The following is a 22,394-nucleotide window of genomic DNA, read 5'->3' as shown; positions in this document are numbered from 1 at the left end:
AAAAGCTATTTGACCTGCTGTTGGTGATGGCACAGTTGTTAACGAGAACTGGCACTTCATGTCATAAACGTTGCAGACCCTTGGTCTAGGGTGTTCGTGGGCTCCAGTCAATCTGCTGTTCTTTACCATTTTTGCTTCAGGTTATGTGTTATAAAAAGCAAAATGGAAAGAAAAGAAGAGACATGCTTGGTAACTAATAATAGAAACCTCCTTAACCCTTGTGCTATCTTAGATGACCCCACCCTTGCATTGACGTGTTCTCCCTACCATGACAAAGGTGGATAAATGTTGAAAGATTTCATGTAATCTGTGGACACCAGTGAAGATCACAAATCATTGAAAAGAAGGTTCAGACCACTGTCTAGTGGGTCTAGATGACCCAACTCCCAACATTAAAGTGCCTAGGATAGTACAAGGGTTAAACTGTTTTGATTGCAGCCAGATAAATATACTACTGAGCTGTTTTTTTTCTGCAACCTTTGTTATTTAGATTAAGATGTGTTGTGCATTACATCCTGCTTGAACTACCTTGTTATTGTGATCATGTTACATGATGCCTTTGATAACCACTGAACTCTGCTCAACACAGGGCCATCTGATGCTATGCTCATATCGGGCAGTGTTGAAGAATGCGTTTAACGCACATTCTTCAATGCACTTTCAGCTTATAGTGTTCACACTGGACTGTTGCTACCCGATACTACCGCATGTCTGCCACCTACAGTTGGAAGAGACTTGCTGCGAAGCAGTGCTAATCTCACAAATCCTGCTCCAGGCTTTTTCTGTCACAGCTGTTTTCTATTCCAATATATTCAGACAAATGTAGGATCTGGTAATTGTCGAATTATAATTCACATGTTTATATGTTTTTTGTGCACATGACGTGAAGAAGCAGTTGTCATTCAAGAAATTTCCCCCACGGACAATAAAGTATATTTGTCTAGCTATTTATCCATCTATATATATGAAAGACTTGGTGTCCTATAATTCCAGCTGGGCACAAACCACAAGTATTAATTTCTCCTCTGTGAACAATTTTCAAATGGCTGGCACTTCTGTAAAGTGAAAAGGATATACATTGTCAGATTTACGTAAATCTTCAATCACAAACAGATCTTTGCTTTCATTCTATGCTATGGGAATTAATTTGTTTTGAACTTTAAGAGTTTAAACAAGAGAGAAAAGTGTAAAAATGTTAATGTATGTCCGAGAAGAGTGTGTAGTTAGGGGTACTGCTGCCTTGAAATGTCTATAATCCTACTTTGCAGATTTCACCTATTGCAGGTTATTTATGGATCGTAACCCCAGCAATAATAGGTGGAAACTGTACATAAAATATAAAAAACTAAAATGTGATGCAAGCCACCTAAATGCACAAAAGAAAAGAAAGGTAAGGCGAGGCATTGTCCCTATTTAAGAGGATGAGGCACTATCTTCCACCGCCCTCTCTATTAACAGCTTGGTGCCCACAGTCAAGTGAGGCATGGTTGTATTCCAACAGTGTGTCTATGGCCGGGAAGGAGCACCACTTTGCCTGTAATCGAGGGAACGCAGGGGTCATTTCTCCTTGCAGACAGGACAGGTGTGCACACAGACACAGTCTGCTTCCCTGCCTGCCTCCAGGGCTGTGTTGTAATAGAAAACAGTACAGAGTTATGAGGGTCCTCACACATGCTCAGGGCAAGTCCAGGTCAGCTGGGATCTGTTTATGCAAGCCATCATTGTGGGGGCGTTTATGTGTGGTGCACTCTTGTGTGTGAGTTTTGTAGTGAAAGATAGAGGGGGCAGGGGGTTGGGGGGGATATATGTAATGACTGTTTACACGTGGCATGCTTTTTAATCTTGGTGTGTGTGTTTGTGTGCTTGTTGTTGGGCCACGTGGAAACATCTGGTCCAGCACAACTGGGGCTCCAGTGGAACAGTCTCCAGATGTGTTTGTGTTCTGGCCCTAAGAACAAGGCTGCATGTAAATCATTTGACTTTCATGCAAGCGTTTGCCTTGTTGTCATCCACTTGCAGAAGCTTTAAATGAATGCAATCTTTTTTTCTTTTCTATTTTTCTCCAGTACATGAATTATTTTGTCCTGTGGTCACATGATTGTGCATCTGAGGGTCATTTCTTACACAAAATTGTGACGTGTATGTGTGGTGGTGTGTGTAGTAGCCCCTGCCCAGTCAGAGAGCAACCAGATGGACAGGATAATGATTATGATCAGGCTCTACACTCCTTGAGGGGCCGTTGTGGTTAATTCATATGCCACTAACAAAGACGGCATCATAGCACATAATTAACACATCAACTGTGACTGACCCATAAACATACATCAATGTCTACTTAGGAGTCAAACACAACGCACAGCTGTCGACAAAGCAAGCAGACACGGAGGTACGTTGGCAGAGCAAGGGACGGATTGAATTTATTTGACTTTGCCCTTTTTTCCTTCCATCAGCTGAAGTTTGAGGCGAAATCAGGTGGTGCTGGCAAAGGAGTGCAAACATGTGGTTTCTCTGCTACTTTCTGGCTCCACTGCTCTTCTACTTTGGATCATGTGACACAATATCAGAAGGTGAGTTAACATGTTTTAAAATTGGGGCTTTGTGTAATTCCTAGTGTCAACATAGAAAATCTCAATATATATATTTTTTAAAGTCTGTGAATTGAATATAAACTAGGGCATCATCAGTATACATTATGGTAACTATTAGCATTACAATTTTATCAATTATCACTGAGATATATTTGATTTTCGTCTTTTTTTTGTTATACCAAACGAAAATAATGGTGAGGATTTTACAATTAAAATGCTGATTAACAGATGAACTTGTGATTCTTTGATTGTCTAGCAACAACATTGATATCTCCAATATAAATGATGTAAACATCTTATGAGACCTTTAAATGGCAGCAGATCAATACATGCAGGCATGTAGATTCAGTCAAGAAATCCCAGACAGAAAACCCTAACTGCTTTCAAATAAAGACTATAAGTGATTGTAAATGTGTAGTCACCTCCACCTACAGTTAATAAAAGGTGAATATATTAACCTTAGAAGATTAGTAGGAAACATTTTACTACAAACAACATATAAGCATGATTTTATTCTACCATGTACCAACGCTGGTACCACCCGCAGAGTTACTTTAATCACATCTTTTCATTTTGATACTTTGTTTGAACTTCATGTTGTCTTTACAATGATCTGCAGCTTTGTGGTTTCATAAGTACACATTTTCTTCAAAGAGAAATTTAAGATTGTGTAGATGGGCTTGGCCAGACCCCATAGGTAGGCTTGTCATTTCCTCCATTTCATATATACAGATAAATATACACATTAAGTCTAACTACTTTGGTGATAGATATGGCCTTTTGTAGTTTTGTTCTTGTTGATTCTTTGGTGCGCCACCAGGAAGATGAAAAAGAAAATAGCCCTTTTACCACTGCCACTAGAAGGTGACCTTTCATCCATTCATCCATTCATTCTCTGTCCATCTACTGAAGGGCAAAGGTGAGGTTCGCCCTGAAAGTAACCCAGTCCATCATAGGAGCTTTTCTTTATTTATTTGTTTTTATATTTAAACGTTTACTTTTAAAAATGTGCTAAATATTGAAATTGTACCCTCTGATTATCTTTATTACTCACTTAAATTGAATGGATCCTCACGGAACACGTGTGAGGAGAATAAGCTATCTCCACTTACATGCAAGAGTGCTTACCACTATACCCCCATGCAGCCCCAACAGGAAGACATTTGCTAAAATGTCTAAGTGGATTTGTATGTTTGACAAGTGTTCTGACAGCAAACCTCTCAGCATTTGATGCTGTGTGATGGGTTGTTAGAATACAATGCAAACTGTATGATCACAACTTTTGCAGCCACTGGTGGCAGTATTTACCGTTTGTGGTGGTGTTCCTCTTCACGAACCATCAATTATTTTTAAATGTGTATTTGGATGGAAAAACAGAAAATATTTTGTGTGACAACGTGATCAAAAACCCACCCTTCCGTGTTTGTGTGTCTGTGCACGCTTGTATGAAAAGAGACAGAAAAAGACAAGGCAGAAATCGAGATGCAGACAGGTGAAAAGAATTCTCTTTTGTTGTTTGGATTATTTATTTATTTCACTCTGAAGTGTCACACTCCCTCTTCACACTGTCAGTGTGCTCTCAGGGGCCTGGTTTGTGATATCACCTTGGATGGCGGGGTAGCAATCCTCTGTAGCGCATGAAGCTCTGAAGGCATCTTTGTGGAGGAGGTGGTCCCTCTTGGGAGACCTGAGTAAGAGTATTTCAGATTAGACTGAGTCAGATTTCAGTTTCCCCGGAGTCCTTCCCTCCAGCAGGAAGAAATACTTTCTCAGATGCACTTCATCACAGCAGCCACTGCATTCCTACACACATAATGGGTATGGGTAACACACATACACAAGCACTATCCTTACAAATCCTTTAAATTCAGATCCTATCATAACTTGCTGACATTACAGCTGCAACGCAGGTTCAAATTAAAATTAGTGCTGGGTAGTTGAGCTAGCTAATACCTCTGCACCTGTACAGTTTCTCAGGCAGTATTAGGTGCACAGTTTGAGGCAAAAGACTTGGTAAGTTAAATGTTGTGAAATTTAAGATTAGTAAGCAGTTTTCGTAAAGCATAGATGTTTCTACTCAGACTGGCACATGCAGACTGTCTTCCCATATATTCATATCCACATTCAGGTCATACTAAAGACTTTAAAATTTGGACTTAGTACCCTTCCTGCAAATGAAGGTTAGGGAGGTTAACCCTTGTGCTATCCTATGACCCCACCCTTACATTGACGTGTTCTCCCTACCATAACAAAGGTGGATAAAGGTGGAAAGATTTCATGTAATTCATGGACACCAGTGAAGATCACAAATAATTGAAGAAAAATGGTTCAGAGCACTGTCTTGTGGGGTCTTGAACACCCCACTCCTGATGGTAAAGTGCCTAGGATAGCACAAAGGTTGAACTACCCAATGATTCCCCTGCCTAACTGTAACTGCAGCTCAATGCTATGCCTGGGGAGAGGTCAAACATCCATCCTTCCATCTTCAAAAAATGTGAGGGTCACTGGGTTGCTGGAGCCAACCCAGCTACTGTTAGGTAAGGGTGGGGTACACCCTGACCAGGTCACCAATCCTCCTTTCCAAGGTCCCATATGGAGAGCAGATTTCGCTCACTTGACCTTTTAACAGACCAGGATGGGTTGAGATCACAGGAACACGTGGCAGAAATGAGCTTTGTTTAGGAGGTTTTTTGAGTAGATTTTTTCACATTAAAACAGCTTGTAAAAGTGGTTTAAACATTTAGCAATAACTCTGCATCTTTCTAGTGAGTTAGAGGCTCTGCTGCAGGAGACCTTGGTGTGCTCATTTCTCTCAACTGGTTGGAAATGGCTCTATGTCCTCCTGGAAGAGCCAGGAAGAACTGGTGGCCAGAGGAAAGGAGGTCTGGGCGAGATTACTGTCCTTGCAAACCAAATCTCAGAAATGGATAGATATATATATTTTTATGAATCTCTTTCCAGAAGTTGTAAGTCATCATCACCACTTAATTCAGCTGTCCTGCAGCGTCCTGCAGTTGGCAGTGGCCTCAGTAGCATGATAGCAAGTCATGACTTGCCAAAAATCCAAATTAGTGGCACTGATTGACAGTTTGGTCTGTTAAACCCCACTAACGTATTTTCACAGCGTTATGGCTATTTTTTTGTTATGAATCAAATATACTGTTAACCCTTGTGTTATCCTAGGCCCTTTACCATTGGGAGTGGGTCATCTAGACCCACTAGACAGTGCGCTGAACCTTTTTTCTTCAATGATTTGTGATCTTCACTGGTGTCCATGGATTACAGGAAAACTTTCCACCTTTGTCATGGTAGGGAGAACACGTCAATGTAAGGGTGGGGTCATAGGATAGCACAAGGGTTAAGTTCCATTGATTGATGCTCTATCTGCTCCGCTGAAGGATAACCAATGTTTGCATGGCACATCGTGACACTTTTTCTCATCAGCCTTTTTTTGATCTGACAGTTTATAAAAAGAACAATTCTCTTGGAGCGCAACATTAACCCTTTAACACCAGAGATGTCAACTGTGACACCTAAATAAGACCTGCTCTTTGAAATACAAAAACTTCACAACCGTTCGCACGATCAGCATGAATCAACTGATTCTGATGTGGAGAAAAGCGTCTTTTTATATCTGCTTCGGACCAGTATGCAATGCATTACTAACTTAAAGTGTCATACCAGTGCAAAGCCACTGTTCTTCACACCAGTATCAACTGATTAACATTGATTGTGTGAGCATTTCACTGCTATTACATATTAGTGAAAGGCTCCTTTTCGGGGCTTCAAAATCTGCTGGAATTGTGTTAAATGTGTAACCGGTTGTTGTGGTACTTGAAAGTCAACATAGGAGCTAAAGCTCTGATGTAAAATACATTTTAAACTGTCATAAATTATTCTTATTAGCTTTTATATTTGTAATTTGATGGTATGATAAGTGTTTTATATTCAATTTTCAGGCTGTCTGTGTCTCAGTGGTTTTAGGGGCATTTGCACATTGTTAACAGCAAACAGGATGGCAGATGTTACAGTTTCTCCAAGTTTATCGATGTGAAAACCTTGTAAATGTGTGTCATGAGTCAGCCTGTATTTTTGGAAGTGAGTACTGACAGAATGCTGGAGGCCAGTGAGAGGAAATTTGAGTGAGCTCATCCCCCTGAAGTGCTGTGTTTTAAGTCTTTCCACTCCTCTGTACAACATTTTTTATCTCTGCACCAGGAATGCTTTCTGTGGTACATCTCCTCTGCACTGAGGGACCCGGGCTTTCAGCCTCTACCATCCTGATCAAACTTTGCTGACCCTGACTGTGTTTATGGTATTGAATCACACTGCATTATCAAGCGCCTACCTCCCTTTCACCAACGTTTCATACCTCCATTGTATCTTAGACTAGACAACACCAAACCCAGGCCTTTTTTAACAGCCCAAGTGAGTTATCAACTCATTGAGTTAGGTTGCAACTGTATCCCATTTTTAATGCAAATCAGACAGCTCAAAGTCTAAAATTGTGAACATAGTTTTAACCTTGTTCCCCTAATGGAAACGCAGCTGCGTTTCTTTGCTTCTGTGAAAACAGAATTATAACCGAAGCATCCATTTTTCATTATAGGAATAACTTGGAGACAAGCCACTGATGCCTAAAACTTCTGAAGCTTATCAAAATACGACTGGGTGACTTAAATGTTGCATGTTGTAATTAATGCCTGCGAGGTATGTGGTTGTATAATCAGAATCTAACCCCACAGTGTTCATTGCTATGATAACCAGATCCTCTTAATTGGCATGTACACATCAGTTGTTTTTTTTTTACCTTTCTTAAAACCTGACTGATTTGTTTGATTTCCATGTTTAAAAAGGTGCAGATGTGAGGAGATTCTCAGCCTCACACCCCATTATATGATTTGGCAAGTTTCAAACACAACCCATCAATGAGGAAGTGAACTCAGCCAAAACCATCTAATCTCTTTTAAGCTACAACGAGCTACTAGCAGGATTCTGGAGAAGCACTTATACTTTGTGCTAATTAGCTTGTCAACAAGCAAAAGCTTGCATTTGATCACAGCTTGAAACGAAACGGGGTTCAAGTTATGTTATGTGTCCTCTGCCAAGCTCCCTGAAGGGCCTGATAGACTGAAAGCCCACTAAAATATCAGTCCTTTGAGTTATACAGGGATGATGCACTTTTGCTGTGGCTTTAAGGGGACTGCAGAGAGTTTTGAATAAGCACAAATTTTAATTAGATTGAGATATTTAAAAAAATGCAAGGCCACATTCCGTCTGTTTGTTTACCACAGAGCAGAGAAACAATTGGACTATTTTAGATGATTTACTAACTAACAACATGCATAATTGTTTAGAAAATAGAGGAAATGTTAACTTTTTATCCAAAGAAATATAAATATTAAACTTTATTGCAAACAGGAATTCCGCTAATTGGAATTATGAAGCTTGGTTTTCAAGTTCTTCATTTTTACTTTAACTTTATATTTTGCTTGAAGTGTAGCACCAAAATTCGTTCCTTCGTATGACAATACATGATAGCATTGATAACCAACATTTTTTTGATAGATTTACATTTCTAAGAATCTTAATAATATCACACGTGTCTTTTACTCAACCAACTAATAAAAAAAAAGTTGGATGAATTTTCAGAAAGTCCAAATTATTGATAGGCTAATGATCAAAGCAGGACAAAAATGCCTAGGAGTCAGCGGGCACCGTTGAACAAATGAATGGTTGTTAAACTTGTTCATCTTCTTGCCTGTGCTGGGGGGGGTTGGCGGGGGGCGCTGCTCGGGGGGGGGGGGGGGCAGCGGCGCTGGATGGGCTTCCCGTCTACACCTGGGGCTGGGATCGGCCCTTCCCTGGCTCTGGGGCGGGACGGGACAACCCTCTTGGGGCCCCCGGTCGCTCTGGGTGTCATCCGCTTCGGCTGCGGGGTCTGGGGGTGGGGTGGGGTGGGGGTCTTGTTGGCCCTGTCCTGTGGGGGGGCATTCTGGGAGAGGGGGGGGGGGCACTATTGGTACGGGGCAGGGGGGGTTGACGGGTCGGGGTCTCCGCTGAGGCCATCGGCGGTTTCCCCGGCCGGTTGGCTGCCTCGGTCCCGTCGAGGCCTGACCAGAGCTCTTCTAGGGCCGGCGTTTGGGGGTGGGGGCCTGGGCTTGCTCCGGGGGGGGCCGGCGCTTTCTGGCTCCCCTCTCTCTGTGTGGGGGTAGTGGTGCTGGGCCTGGGGTGTCTGCGCCTCCGGGGGTGGGGCCCCGGGGCTGGGTGGGCCTGGCCCCCTTGCTGGGGGGGGGGGCGGGGGACGGCTGTTTGACCACCGGGGGACAGTTTATCATCTGTCCCCAACTAACCCCCTTCCTCATATAACCTCATAATAGGGTGAGGGGGTGGGGGGCTTAGCCTGCGATGGGCCTTGGGGGGGGGGTTACTAGGCAGTGGCCCCCCTCCTGTGGTTGCCGTATGGAGTGGGCCCCCCCTCTTTCGGTTTTATTTGCACCTTAGACATGTAGGGCCCTTGGTAGGGGGGGTGCTTGGACATCACTGCCAGCAAGCAGCGGATGTCCTCCTAGCACCCTACCCGCCAATTTTAACCGCACCTTAGACATTTAGGGCCCCTTGGTGGGGAGGGTGAGGGGACGTCACTGTGAGTAATCAGGAGATGTCCCCTTAGTGCCCTACCCGCCAATTTTAACCGCACCCCCCTTAGTACACACACCCCTCCCCCCTCAATATATACATCCCAACATAAACACACACACATGCACACACGCACTCTCTCAAACACACATACACGCACACACATTTTGCAAGGAAGGTGGGACCTAGGACCATCTGTCCCCTGCCTCTTCCCTGGTGGGGGGTACGGGCCCCTTTGCAACGGCGGCTGTGTCCCCGGGGTGCTGGCTTCCTGGGCCCGGCGGTGCTCTCTCTGCGCGGTGGGGGGGTTCACATTACATCTGAGCCGGGGGTGTTCGTGTCCCTGGGGGGTGGGTTCTGGTCCTTGCTCCTGAGTGCTGGGCCCCGCCAAATTTCCAACTGTGGCCGAGCCTGGTCGGGCCATATTTACAACACCCCTTGTGGGCCCTCTTTTTTCCCCGGGGTTCCCCCCTCCTGGGCGGGGGCGGCGGGCCCCTGCCTCGCTCCCCCTTGGACCAACCGTGGGCCGGGCGGATGGCTGCCTGGAGTGCGGAGTGGGTCTCCCTTGGGGGGTCCTGGCTCGTACCTGGGGTTGGGGCGGGGGGATGCCCGGAACTCCTGGGTGGTGGTGGGGTGCTCGTCTGGGGCTGTGGGCGTCCTTCTCCGGTGGGGCCCTGCGTTGGGTTCTCCCGGCGCGGCGGGGGGGCTGCTCTCCTGGTTGGGCTGGGGCGGCGCCCTCTTTCCCTCCGTGCCTCCCTGCTCTCTGGCTCTGGGGGCCTTGCGGCGGCCCTGCTGGCCCTGGCCTGGGTGGCGGGCTTGGTCGCCCGGGCGGCGGTTGTTCCCTGCCGGTTCCCGTGTGGCGTTGGGGGGATTCCGGCTGCCGCTGCTGGTGCGGTGGGGGTCTTGGGGGGGGATGGCTGGGCACTCTCCCTCCTTCTTTTCACGTTCCACCATCCATTTTAGAAGAACATAAACACTCACCTGAGCACAGGTGTTAGCTCAACAGACTGAATGACTGAAATATTTCACACTAGTTGGTTTTAAGGCATAAGTATGCGTGTGAACACTATCTGTTTTGTGTACATGTCGACAGGTGGACATTTTTGCAACTAACAGGTGTGTTTATAACATTTGAGTGTGTGTGTGGACAGGCTCCGCCCTTTTTTTTTATTTTTTTTATTTTTTTTACATTTAAACCTTACCATAATGATTAACAACCAGTAAACTTGTTGCTTTATGCTGCTTCATGGTCTTATCCCCCTTCCCCTCCTATTATCACCCCCTACCCCCCCTCTCTCTTCTTCCCCTCTTTCCTTTTCCGTCCGGTCCAACACCAAAGATTTTCAGACATGTTTGAAATTAATAAAGTTTGGCCTCAATTACAAAAGGGGTTTATTCAGACATACCTTTGGTTTGTCTGAAGATTAATAACCCCTCTTGTTAAAGTAAAATATGTCCAACCCAAGAGGCCCTCAGCTCTCATCTGACTGCCCAGCTGTTGGACAGGACAAGTTAAAAAAAAAAAAAAAAAAAACAAACTTGTTCATCTTTCGGCATATATAGCCCAAAATGCACAGCACTATCAATGCATAACACTATCAATGCATGACACTATCAATTTATAGCACTATCAAAGATATTGTCACCATCTCCAGTAATGATGCAATTTAAGAAAAGCCCTAGAAAATGGAGCAGATCCAAATGTCATCTTAAGGCCCGTACACACCGGGACGAATATTCGCCAGGCGTTATTCGCCAGCGTTTTTCGTCACGTTTTTTGTGTTCACACCCAGGCGATTTTCGCTGACGATGAGTGGAGTGAACATGCAATTTCATTCCCTGACATTAGATGGCGCTTAATGTAAAACAGAAATACTCCTGTACACAAGGTGGCGCTGCGCAACTTTACGCTTCTTAAAGTCGCTTTTCACTCAGAAGAAGAGAGCAAGTATTTACGCGCTTGTCAGAATCAAACAAAGAAAACATGAATATTTCAAGCACCAGTTGCTCCAACTGGTGCGGGGATATTTTAGAATGTCCGTCATTATTGCTTCGCGGCAGTGTAGACGCTACTTGGCGTCTATCTTCTTCGCTGGTATGTGTGCTCAGCAAGGCAGTTTTGTGTTTGAGCGCCCCCAAGTTGTGTTTTACTGTAACTTCAGAAGCTCCAGACACGTGAGCAAAAGCGCCGTTCTCATTGGTCGAGTAGATTTCGACGCGACGCGTCGAAAAAAAAAAACGAACCCGAGGCGTTTTTTTTTTTCGACGCTTTAACGCCTGGCGTTTTTTCGCGTCGGTGTGCACACTCTCATTGGTGCCCTTTGTTTAGTCACGAGGCGTTAAACGTCGGCGAAAATCGCCGGCGAAATTCGTCCCGGTGTGAACAGGCCTTTAAGGTGATACCTTTAAAAGTAGGGCTAAAATGTAAAATGTTCTTACAATTGCAGCGCAGCGGATGGGTTAAGCAGCATCTTGTGGCATTTTTCTGCTGATGGAGGACATGTCCTCCAATACAATCTTATGTTGAATTTTAGGATTGCATTTCTGAGTATATTTTTATTCAAATTGTTATGGACCAGAAGCAGAAGCTGATGGATGGCTCAGCTGGCTGCGTTTGGAACTGGCGCATGCAAAACCGGGGTTTGTTTCCAAGGGGGTGCAGGGGGCTTTATCCAGTGTGGGTCCTAGGCAAAAACCCTTGCGCTACTGCCTAACTGTGTAGCCACAAAGGGGCCCTGGTCTGGGCCAACTGGATTCCTCCAATATTGCTTGGCATTTATGTTGTATTGGTAATGTTAGGTGGGGGGTGTGAGGATCTGAAAGCTGGCAGGAGAGAGTGTAAACACAGAGGTCTCAGTAAGGGAAAGGGGTCCCACACACAACTCTATGCCCTAGAAAACCACACAGGTTTTCTAATGAGATGTTCTTAAAGGAGCGACAACGTTTGGAACTATTTTGGCTGTTTAACTTTAGTTAAAGAAATAGAGCCTACAAAGTGAGAGCTCGTATAGCAAAGTTAACTTTTGCTTTTCATTTGAGCTTCTGTATATTAGTGACTTCAAGCTGTCAACAACTTTTACTTCAACTTTTCTTCTGTTTTTTAGCTTTTCATGTTCCTGGCTCCACGCTGAAGCCATGATCCCTTCATTTCTAACAAAGTCTTCATCTTTACTCAGACAATAAGAATAAATGGGATAAAAACAGCACCTAGTACAACAAAAAGAAGATCCACCATTAATTTTTTTTTTAAAAAAAGCCTTTTGATGTTGTGAAGGCTAGAGAGGCACTATTCAAACTGTGCTGAGTTGGCAAAAAAAAAAAAAACAGGTTTCAGGATGGTCCAGTTCCGTCATAAATATGTGAGCTTGAAAAGATTTTAAAAACCTTCCATTCCAAACTTGGTGTTCTCTTCGCTGCATGTTTCGTTCTGAAGTTAAATTTTATTCATGTAGTTTCTTTGACTTCTCATTTTTCTTTCAGCGTCCTACATAACCACTGTTTGACATCTATTTCCCAGGCTATGATTTGCACTTGAACAAAGCAAAAAAGAATGCCCCTCTGTGCCGTCAGAGAGGGTGAAATGTGCCTTGCTTTGTAACGCTGTCTTTGCTGTTTTGAAATCGAGATAAAGAAAAACTCCAGGGTGTCAAATGATGATCCTGATAATAAGAGATGAAGCGCATGAATGATTCCACTTTTATTTGAGTTAGCTGCTGTGAAATTAAAGTCAGAGCTCTTAATTAAAGTCAAATTGATGTTATTATTTTGGGATTAGTATTAAGACTGTTTTACATGGCTATTGTGTGAATTTGAGCCAAGAAAAAGTTGATGACAATTGAGGTTTGATCATGTAACCCCTAGGTGGTGCTTCTGTGGGTGACAGCTCTAAATCACTTCAAACGGAGTTACTCTAAGTCTAGGTTCAATGAGGAGATTGTCTACTGTCATGTATTCCAATATTTAGCAGGGAATATTCCACCCCAAAGAAGTTGTATGATTTACAGTTGAACCAGATAACAATACTTAGTTTAAGCAATAAAATAACACAAAATAACAGTCTGCAGAACTGAGTAAATTTCTTATATTTAACAATTCACAAAAAAAAAACAAGTGGCCACTGACATGAAAACGAGGTTAAAATAAAATTGAGATCTCAAAAAAAAAAAATTAAATCTGAGTCCAACTTTCTCCTTTCTTTAGAAAATAAAATAAATAACCGTTTGAGTGCACTCAAAAAAGAAATAAAAGTAACCCACTTAATGTCCAAACAGTAGATGAGTTGAGATGAGATGAACCAAGGAGGTAAGATGATGGAATGATTATGGAGTAGATGAGTTGAACGAAGGAAGGTCGGGGATCCAGATGTACACCAAGAAAAAAAACAGTCGAGATAACGTATTTCACCACAAAGTTATCAAAGTCCAACGTAGCTCTTTAACCAGATTCCTCTTCCTGGGTACACACTAACTCGCTCAAGTCTTTTTTTCTCTCTTTACCTCGCTCAAGTATTTTTTCTCTGACGCTGTGCTTTGAGAAAAGTTGAAAAGACGTCAAAGATAAAAACAATGACAGGATGATCACTCCTGGCAAATCCAAAAAAAACCAACATTTAAAATGTTGACTGCCACCAGTGGAGAAACTGAAAAGTACACTAAATAAAAGAGTAGAAATAACTAAGTAACTTAAGCAGGGTTACAATCATATTTATATTTAGTGCTCTGAGGCTCCTTGTAGTTTCTCCCATTCTTCTATCTCTACTAACAGCATTTCGTCTTTGGCCATAGTCACAACTGCCCTCACAGGTGTATACAGTCTGTCTACATGGGAAAAAAACAGGCAAACTTGTACAGGGAACGCGGGTGACCCACAAAAAACAAGGTCATAGACCGGTCGGTGAACCCGTAGAGTTACAATGTTCATGCACAATATTCTGCGGGTATGCTGGGAGAGTAAAGGTGAAGTAGGTGAGACGCAGACATGTATTATGGGTTTTTCAGATATTTTCACTTCTCCAAATCCTGCGCAAGGAGCCCATTAGTGCTGTTCATGTGGTAAGTGTGCAACTATGGCGTGTAGCCTGATGGTTGGAATTGAGGAAATTAGACAATCAGAGCGTAGTTTTTGTACACATCCCATGGGCACTTATGTATCATCAACACACCGCATGCATTCAGCATACATCAGTAAGGAGTCAGAATGCATACCTTATAATGAAAAGAGTGTGGCGTAGGGGAACTGTAGGACAGCATCACCCATAAGCATCGTCATAAGTACTCGTAACTTGTATTATCCTGACAAATACTTCGCAATAACTTTACCACACAAACAACAATAGTGCGTTCCACTTTCATGAAGTCCCCTGAGATGTATGTACGAGCCTGAAGGGGACTACAAGTCACACCTGCACGCCCCTTACGATGCAGCTGCTCCTTTTTACAGCCCTCCATTGGCCTGAACAACCCAAAAACCCGTAGCACCTTTATGGGTCAACCCCCCCACCCCCCCACCCCTTATAAAGGTGCATGTGACTAAGGCTTTACTTAGATTTACATTATTGTGTTTTCATGTTTAGATATTTTATTTTTGTTTGTTTATCCAGTTTAAAGTTGCCCGGGTGCAGGAGTTTATCCCAAGTGCGATTAAGAGAGTGACAAATGAACACCTGTCGATCATAGTCCATTGTCAGTCGAAGTTCATTGAAGTAATCTTGCTACAAATAGGCAGCATTGTACATGTAAACCTACAGGAAAATACAGGTTAGAAGACAATGCCAAGTAAAAATCCAACTGCAACAATGCCACAAACAAAGTTGGAACATTTGACTATTGTTGAGATTTTAAAATGACTTATGTGACCTTCATTTGTCTGTGGCAGAGTCGCTTAATGGCTTCCAAGATCAATACTTCAGACAGATCTTGACAAACTGTTAAATATAATTGCAACCAGCGCCTGGAACAAATATAAGTTATATTTCTATACCTGATAAATTTACATAATTATGAATAATAAGGTCAATGAGTAACAAGACATCTCAAACATTTCTGAAGCTCTTCATTTCTGTTATCATTGCCATTTACTGGTTAGAATGAAAATTCAAAATAACATACTAAGCACAATAAATAATCATATTATGTCTATGTATGAGGTAAATTCAAATAGTTTGTAGTATGCAGCAAAGCTTGGAGAAACGTATTAAGTTTTGTTGTTTGCAAACACAGAATCTTCTATTTCTATGTTCTCTTCATGGTTTAGGAAGAAAAATGTAAAAGAAATGATGGGAAAAAAGGCTCTGCTTGGCCAAACGTCTTGCTTGGGGCCATGGTCCTTAGCCCCAAAGAGATCAATTAACTTGGATCACAGTGATTTACAGAGTTCATGTCTACCTTTCCCAGTGAGTAATTTTTCTACACATCTCACCCCCCCTGCGGTCAGGCAGGGCTCTCTGACAAGCAACACTTTTCTGTGCAACCTCAGCTGACAGGGTGAGAACATATCTATCAAAATGAGCCAACCTCGACAGACAGGCTTGGTGCTAGACAACCTGTCAGACTGAGTTTTTGCACAGCTTTGCCCTCATTTCATCTTTGGTGTTATTCTTGCTTTTTTTTTCCTTCAACCTGCCTAACTCATGTTCTTTTTTTTCTCCCAGATGAATATTTTACCAAGTAGTTGGTCTCAAATGAACATGCTGTTTGAAGTTACTGGTTATCTTTCACAGAATTTACTTGCCTGGTGGGCAGCTTCTGCCATTATAGTTCCTTAATAACTTCTTCTACAAAAATACGACACATTTTTAAGAGTTTAAATGGCAATGGTCCTTTTTTCTTTTATAGCCACAGGTGTGCAATGCCCACCCCTACAAGTGGAGAATTGGAGGTTTCCTAAGATGACAAGGGACAACGTTACTGGTAGGAAATACTTTTAGGCATACTTGATATTCATGATATGATTTTTATTAATGTGTTGAACAGATGATAATTTATTTTTGTTACCAGGTTTTAATCTGGTGAGACGATTCTCCTTGCTCAAGAACCCAGATGTTAAGAAGATGCGTAACCCCCGAGGATCTGTTGTTTTCCGATTGGGCAAGACGGCACTTTTGCGGTCCAACGAGTAAGTTGCATAGACACTTCTTCCTCAGCACCTTTTTCTCTCACCACCACTCCATCGCAGGGATCTCACACCAGCACATTGTGGATTGTCTGAAAGAAAGAGCAATAAACTGAGTTCCTGTGCAGGGTTATTCTGACAGACTGTCTCTGCTCAGCGCCCTGAACAAGCCCCAGTTGTTAAGTTCTAAACCTGCATTCTGTGCTTAAATACTGAAGGATGGCTGTTGTGTAAAAAAAAAAAAAGAGTACACCGTCAGGCCAGCCATTGATTGCATTTCCAAAACCAATGAATTTCCTTGAGCATTCACACTGGCTTGTAAAGCGAACTTTTAACAGCTTGTTTGGTTGTAACCGCATGTAGAAGCTCTTGAAATGAAAATTTCCTGAACTTAAAGCTGAAGACTTGTGTTTTAATTAAGCATTTTCTGTGCTGTGAGCCACACATAAAAGTCTTTAAGCTTTTTTTTTAATTACTGCGCCTTAAACTTCAGACAGTCTTAAATAAAGAATTAATGCTATAAAGCATTAAACCCATTGTTTTTTCCTTTTTTTATTATTTATTTAGTATAGTATAGTATCTTCCGCCATTTTTTACCATTTAACTCTTTCTACAATTTTTCAGCTATACCATTCAGCTATTAAAATGTTCAGCTCTTTCAGCTTTTTTCCAGTTATAGCTTTTGGTCCTTCAAATTTCTAGATATTCCAGGATTTCCAGTATTTTTGCCTCAATTTAAATGTATCGGAAATCCTTGAAAACCTTTGCTCCTTTCTTTTGTGCAGAAGCTCGCTGGTTCGAAAACCTCTGACTTACTGATGGATTTATCTCTGACTCTTGTCTCCCTTATTGCGTCTTGTAGCTTGGTGCGCCTTTAGATGACATAGTTTGAAAATAGCCCATTCATTATAATCCGGTGAGCACTGTAGTGTGGAAAATACGGTAGTTGATATGATGAATATGCTAAAACAATAAAGTAATTGTATTCTTTTACACACAAAAAAAACATAATTTCTCAGATGCAATTTTTTTTTTCTCTTTTCCTTGACTTCCTGCAACGTCTTTTACCAATTAGGCACTTTTGGAGAATCTATGGATCATGCCAGAACTATGCGTCCAGTGCTGATACGTGAGCACATTCAGAGATTACTCTATCCACAGAAGGAAAAAAGAAAAGAAAACACACAAACAGTGCAAAACATTTCACTTTCACAATCAATCCTTCATTTTTTTTTCTGTAAAACATTCTGTCCTCAGTCAAAAAATAATGTCAGTCTTCAAGAGATTTTGTTTTTTTAAGTAGAAGAAGGGAGAGAACATTAAAAAAATAAAATACAATAAAATAAAAATAACCTCATATCTCAGGAAATACGTATTTCCAGAGCTAAAAAGGAAACTCTGGGATAGTTTTTTGCCCTAGACCAGAGGACGGGAATACTGCTTTTTGTCTCCTCACTCTTACTTGAACTAGATGTGTTGGAATTTTTTTATTTTGATGCTAGTGAGCTTTGCAGTCATTTTACCACTAATTTGTGCCACCTGGGTGACGTTTGTTTGACTGAGACGGAGCATAATCAGTGCCAGAACAAAGGCCTCGCCTGTTGGCTGCCAGTCAGTCTCTGTCTGCACCCAGAATTCACTGTTTTTTTTTCTTTTGTTTCTTTTTTCTTAAATATATGGCTTTTTTTTCTGAGTTCTCCTAAGAAATGCAAAACTAATAAGCAAATCATTTATAAAAGCTTATCTGATACCATCTCTTTCACAATAGAGGGTGGTCTTTGCCCAAATGGGTCCTCTACCAGAGTCCTGGAGGGTTCTCAGCAGTAGCGGTTCTACACTGAAATACTCATCAGGCGAGTTTTGGCGCTTGACAATAAACCTCCCCACCAACATTTTCAACTAAACCAATTTTCACATTGGTGACTTGTGGCCATTTCACACAAAACCTTAACAAAAAAAGCAGTAGAACCCCCACCCTCATCCCCCATATGCCCACTTATTTTGGAAGAGACCTGCAGTTTAACTGATAGCCTCAACCCCCCCTCTTTTTTTTACTATTGCTTGGCACTGCCACACCCACCAACAGTTTCCCTCTGTTCTTTATCCACCACTACAATGCCTTCATCCTGTCAGTCTGGATCTGGAAGTCCCACAGGATCTTTGCCCTCTCATTCTCTACCACCTTCAGAGGTGTTTCCCATTTTGACCTTGGGGTTTCCAGTTCATATTCTGCACACATGTTCCTGTATATTATTCCAGCCGCTTGATTGTGGTGCTCCATGTATGCTTTTCCTGCCAGCATCTTACAGCACACAGTATGTGCTGGATTGTTACAGGTGCCTCTTTACACAGCCTACACCTTGGGTCTTGTCTGGTGTGGTAGATCTGAGCCTCTATCGCTCTGGTGCTCAGGGCTTGTTCCTGACATTGGTAGGATATCTGCCACCTGAGTTATGGTATGGTGGTCAAGGGCCCAACACTTGTAGCAGTGAGTATCCCATCAAAGGCTGGGATATATATATACATATATATATATATATATATATATATATATATATATATATATATATATATATATATATATATATATATATATATATATATATATATATATATATATATATATATATATATATATATATATATATGCATTATATAATTTAAATAAAATAGATATACGTGTAAAGATGAGGCATCCAGAGCTTGTACAAGTTGTCTGCTTCCGGCAAAAAGCACAAAAATCAAAAGCAATACAGAAGGGAAAGCTAAAGGATAAAAACATTATTCTATAAAAAACTCTATTTATTCCTGAATGAACGCTAAATAATAAAGAAAGTGCAGTCCGCAATATTTATCAGTTGAAACTTAACCATCTCCTTTATTCCACTGATCAGATCCTCAAAACTTTATGTCGGGTTTGTGTGAAACTTTTAAGACTATAAGCCCAGACATTAAAAGTTGTTGGTTTCAGCATGAATATTGGTGAGATCCAGGGCAAAGGTACCAGAGGAACCACTGTAACACAAGCTTAGTTTACCACAAAAGTTGAATAACAAATGTTACATCAAGTCATCAGATCCCTTCCAGGCCCTCAGAAAAACAGAGGAAGTTAACACTGTATATAAAACTACATTCAGAATGATCCTATCAGAATCTGAATTGAAAAAAGTTTTTTTTTCTTTTCTTAGAAAAATAACATTTTGATTACTAACTTTTTTTAAAGTAATGTTGCTTGTCAAAAACCTAGACAGCAGTTATTTAAATTGTGGATAGCACAATATTATAATCTAATTTCATCAACCCTCGAAAATCTCTGATCTTACCAGTGAGTTTGGCAATTCCATTGGCTGTGTATAATGACTGAGGAATGACAACAACCCCCAAATTTTAGGTTTAAAACAAACCTAACAGAAGTTTTGACAAATAATTGTACTACACCTTGATATAAATCCTTGAGTGAAGGACAGCAACCTTAACTCTACTCTAAGATCTCCATTTGTCTGGGCCTGCTCCCCACCACAAGATTTATCTTCTTATCATTTGTGTGTATGTGTAACTTTTCTGTGGATTTTGAGTGTTTCTGAAGGACATATATGTAAAAGGGCAAGGTCCAGTGCTACCAAGTTAAAAGTCAATAGTTTTGTTGAGTGGTTTTGTGCCCTGCAGCTCATGTGTGTGCTGAACAATCCAAAACTCCTGCTCTCAGAAATGACGTTTCTGCTTCTGCTTCTTTTTAACTCTCCATGAACAAATTTAACAAAAAATGTTAGTGTTAAAAGTCAAACATTCACACAGTTGTTCAGTTGCATCCTGGGTTTCTTTGTTAAACATTGCTGTTTTTCTCCATCCCGAGTTTTTGTTGTTTTCCATTTTTTTTGTGTCTTCTTTACTTTTCCTCTGACACATACTGACTTTGTTTTGATGTCCTGTGGTTGGCTGGTTTCCCTCTGATCTTCCCTCAGTCATAAATCACCAATTGTAGCAGGGAGAAAGCACCTGCCAGTATCAACGACTCTGTGCAGAACCGTCTGCTGTTTGTGCAAAGAAGAGGTGAAAAAGAGCAACAAAGAGTATATGAATGTGTTTGCCATTTCAGAGAGCACATAGTTGGTTGTGAAGCCTTCATCTCACAGTACATCCACACACTTCCAAAGGCGGAATCTTTGCATGTGTGTGAGTGTATTTTGTATTAGTGTGCTTCGATGCCCTTGACCAGAGCTGAGAGATGCAGCCTGCCGGACTGCATCTACTCTGAAAATGAATGCCAGGGGGTCATACTCAAGGGCTTTGCATTGTAGTGCTGCACTGCAGTCATAATTTGTGTGGAAAGAGCGCAAAAAGGACGAAATTCAAGGAAGGAGAGAGCTTGAAAATCAAGAATGATCACTCAGGCGTCGAGAGACGCAAGCTACAATTCAGAAATTGAAAATATATAGAAAATGCTAGAAACCCAGGAGTATTTTGGTTTTGTCCTCTCTAGTCTGCAGATTGATACATAAAAGATCAAAACTTCAATTCCTTACCAAGGAGACTTGGATTTTATTCTTTTCCTGTTTTTCTGAAAACAGTTTGAAACATTGTCGGAGTGAGGTTACCCAATTGGTAAGCCGTAGTTATCATTGCCTTTATGGTTGAAAGATTTGCACCGCTTCCACATTTAGCACCAAGCCTCTTCCAAATTTGAGTACAAGCGCTACAAACAGGTAGCGACAGTCCAATGTGAATTCCATATGCTAAAACCATAATCAAGAATGCCTGTTTGGTGTGTTCTTGAATGTGTATCACATGCCCAGTGTGTACATACTGTAGCATCAAACACACCAGTGCTCCTCTCAAGATGCAGCCACTCCTGTCTACGACCCTCCATGGGGCCACACAACCCTAAAAACCTGCAGCACCCATACAGGTCAACCCCCTTATAGGTGCACGTGACTAAGGCATAAGGCTATAGCATTAAAGTTATCGTTTTTAGATTTGATCCCTGTATTTTGCCTGCTGTTAGTTTAACAGTAGCACTTTCAGTTTATTTAAAGTAACGAGCCACAAAACAACAAGTAGGGGTAATTTTAAAATACTGTTTTGACATTTCTTATAATCTAAAAAATAACATTTTTTAAGTTGATACATTTTTGCTTGATAATTTGATGACTAAAGATTCTACAGATAACATTTAATAGTCATTCTAGAGTCATTTTTTTGACGTGATCATCCTGCATATCCCAGATGAAACCTGATGAAATGTGATAAGCTGAAGCTTGTAGCTATAAGCACTGTTTGCCCACAATTAAATAATCCGATTTGGTGTTTTTGACTTATTCAAAAAGATATTTATTTCTTACTTTTATTATTCAGGCCATGGACTTAATCAAATTAAGACATTGACTTAAGTTGTAGCTAAATATTTTTGTTATCCTTTAGAGCTTCATGTAATTATGGCAGGTTAATGTTTTCATGTTGGGAAGGGCAGTCTAAACTCAGATTTTTTCTAAGACATTCGAGTTTGTGGCTCAGTAACATTTATGAATGACAGGACTGTTGCTTCTCTGAACTTCCTGAACTTGTGTGTTACAGTCATGTGTTCCCTCATGGTTTACCTGATGAGTTCACCCTGATCTTCACCCTGGCTTTGAAAGAGACTGCCCTCACGGACACAGTATACCTGTTTCAAATATTGGATCAGCAAGGATACCCACAGGTGCAGCTCCCTTTATTCTTCCCCACTCATTCAATCTCTCCTCCTTTTCCTCACGTCATTGCAAATACTTTCACTCACTCTATCCTGAGTTTTACTCCTCATAGATCTCTCACCTTTTAATCATCCCAACTTTTTCTCCTCTTCCTTGCCCTCTCTCATCACACTTTTGCATTGTCATCCACTTTGCCTTTCGATTTCTTTTCTCGCGCGACATCTTTTCAATTTTCTTCCCGCTTTCATCCATTCGCCTTTTGTCCTTTCTTGTTTTGTGCAGAGCAGACCTCCCTCTCCCTCACATGCTATGCAACCCCCTCTTAAATGACATCCTACTCTCCTCTTTCATTCACCTTCATTCATATTCA

The 22,394-nt window shown here is 41.5% G+C and overlaps 1 protein-coding gene across 2 annotated transcripts in view; it reads left to right on the top strand.

Moving 5' to 3' along the window:
* col16a1 (collagen, type XVI, alpha 1) overlaps positions 1-22,394 on the top strand; it is a 106,049-nt gene that overhangs the window by 4,517 nt on the left and 79,138 nt on the right. For both annotated transcript variants that reach the window (XM_023959863.2, XM_023959862.2), the window contains exons 2-5: positions 2,451-2,567; positions 16,061-16,135; positions 16,223-16,340; positions 21,909-22,032. In XM_023959863.2, coding sequence (XP_023815631.1) covers positions 2,498-2,567; positions 16,061-16,135; positions 16,223-16,340; positions 21,909-22,032 — 387 coding nt within the window. In that variant the 5' untranslated portion in view covers positions 2,451-2,497. The remainder of the gene's footprint in view (positions 1-2,450; positions 2,568-16,060; positions 16,136-16,222; positions 16,341-21,908; positions 22,033-22,394) is intronic.

This window comes from Oryzias latipes, chromosome 11, assembly GCF_053564925.1.
Source record: "Oryzias latipes strain Hd-rR chromosome 11, Olatipes_Hd-rR_3.1".
NCBI classification, from domain to species: Eukaryota; Metazoa; Chordata; class Actinopteri; order Beloniformes; family Adrianichthyidae; genus Oryzias; species Oryzias latipes.
This window is presented reverse-complemented; position numbering and strand designations above follow the sequence as displayed.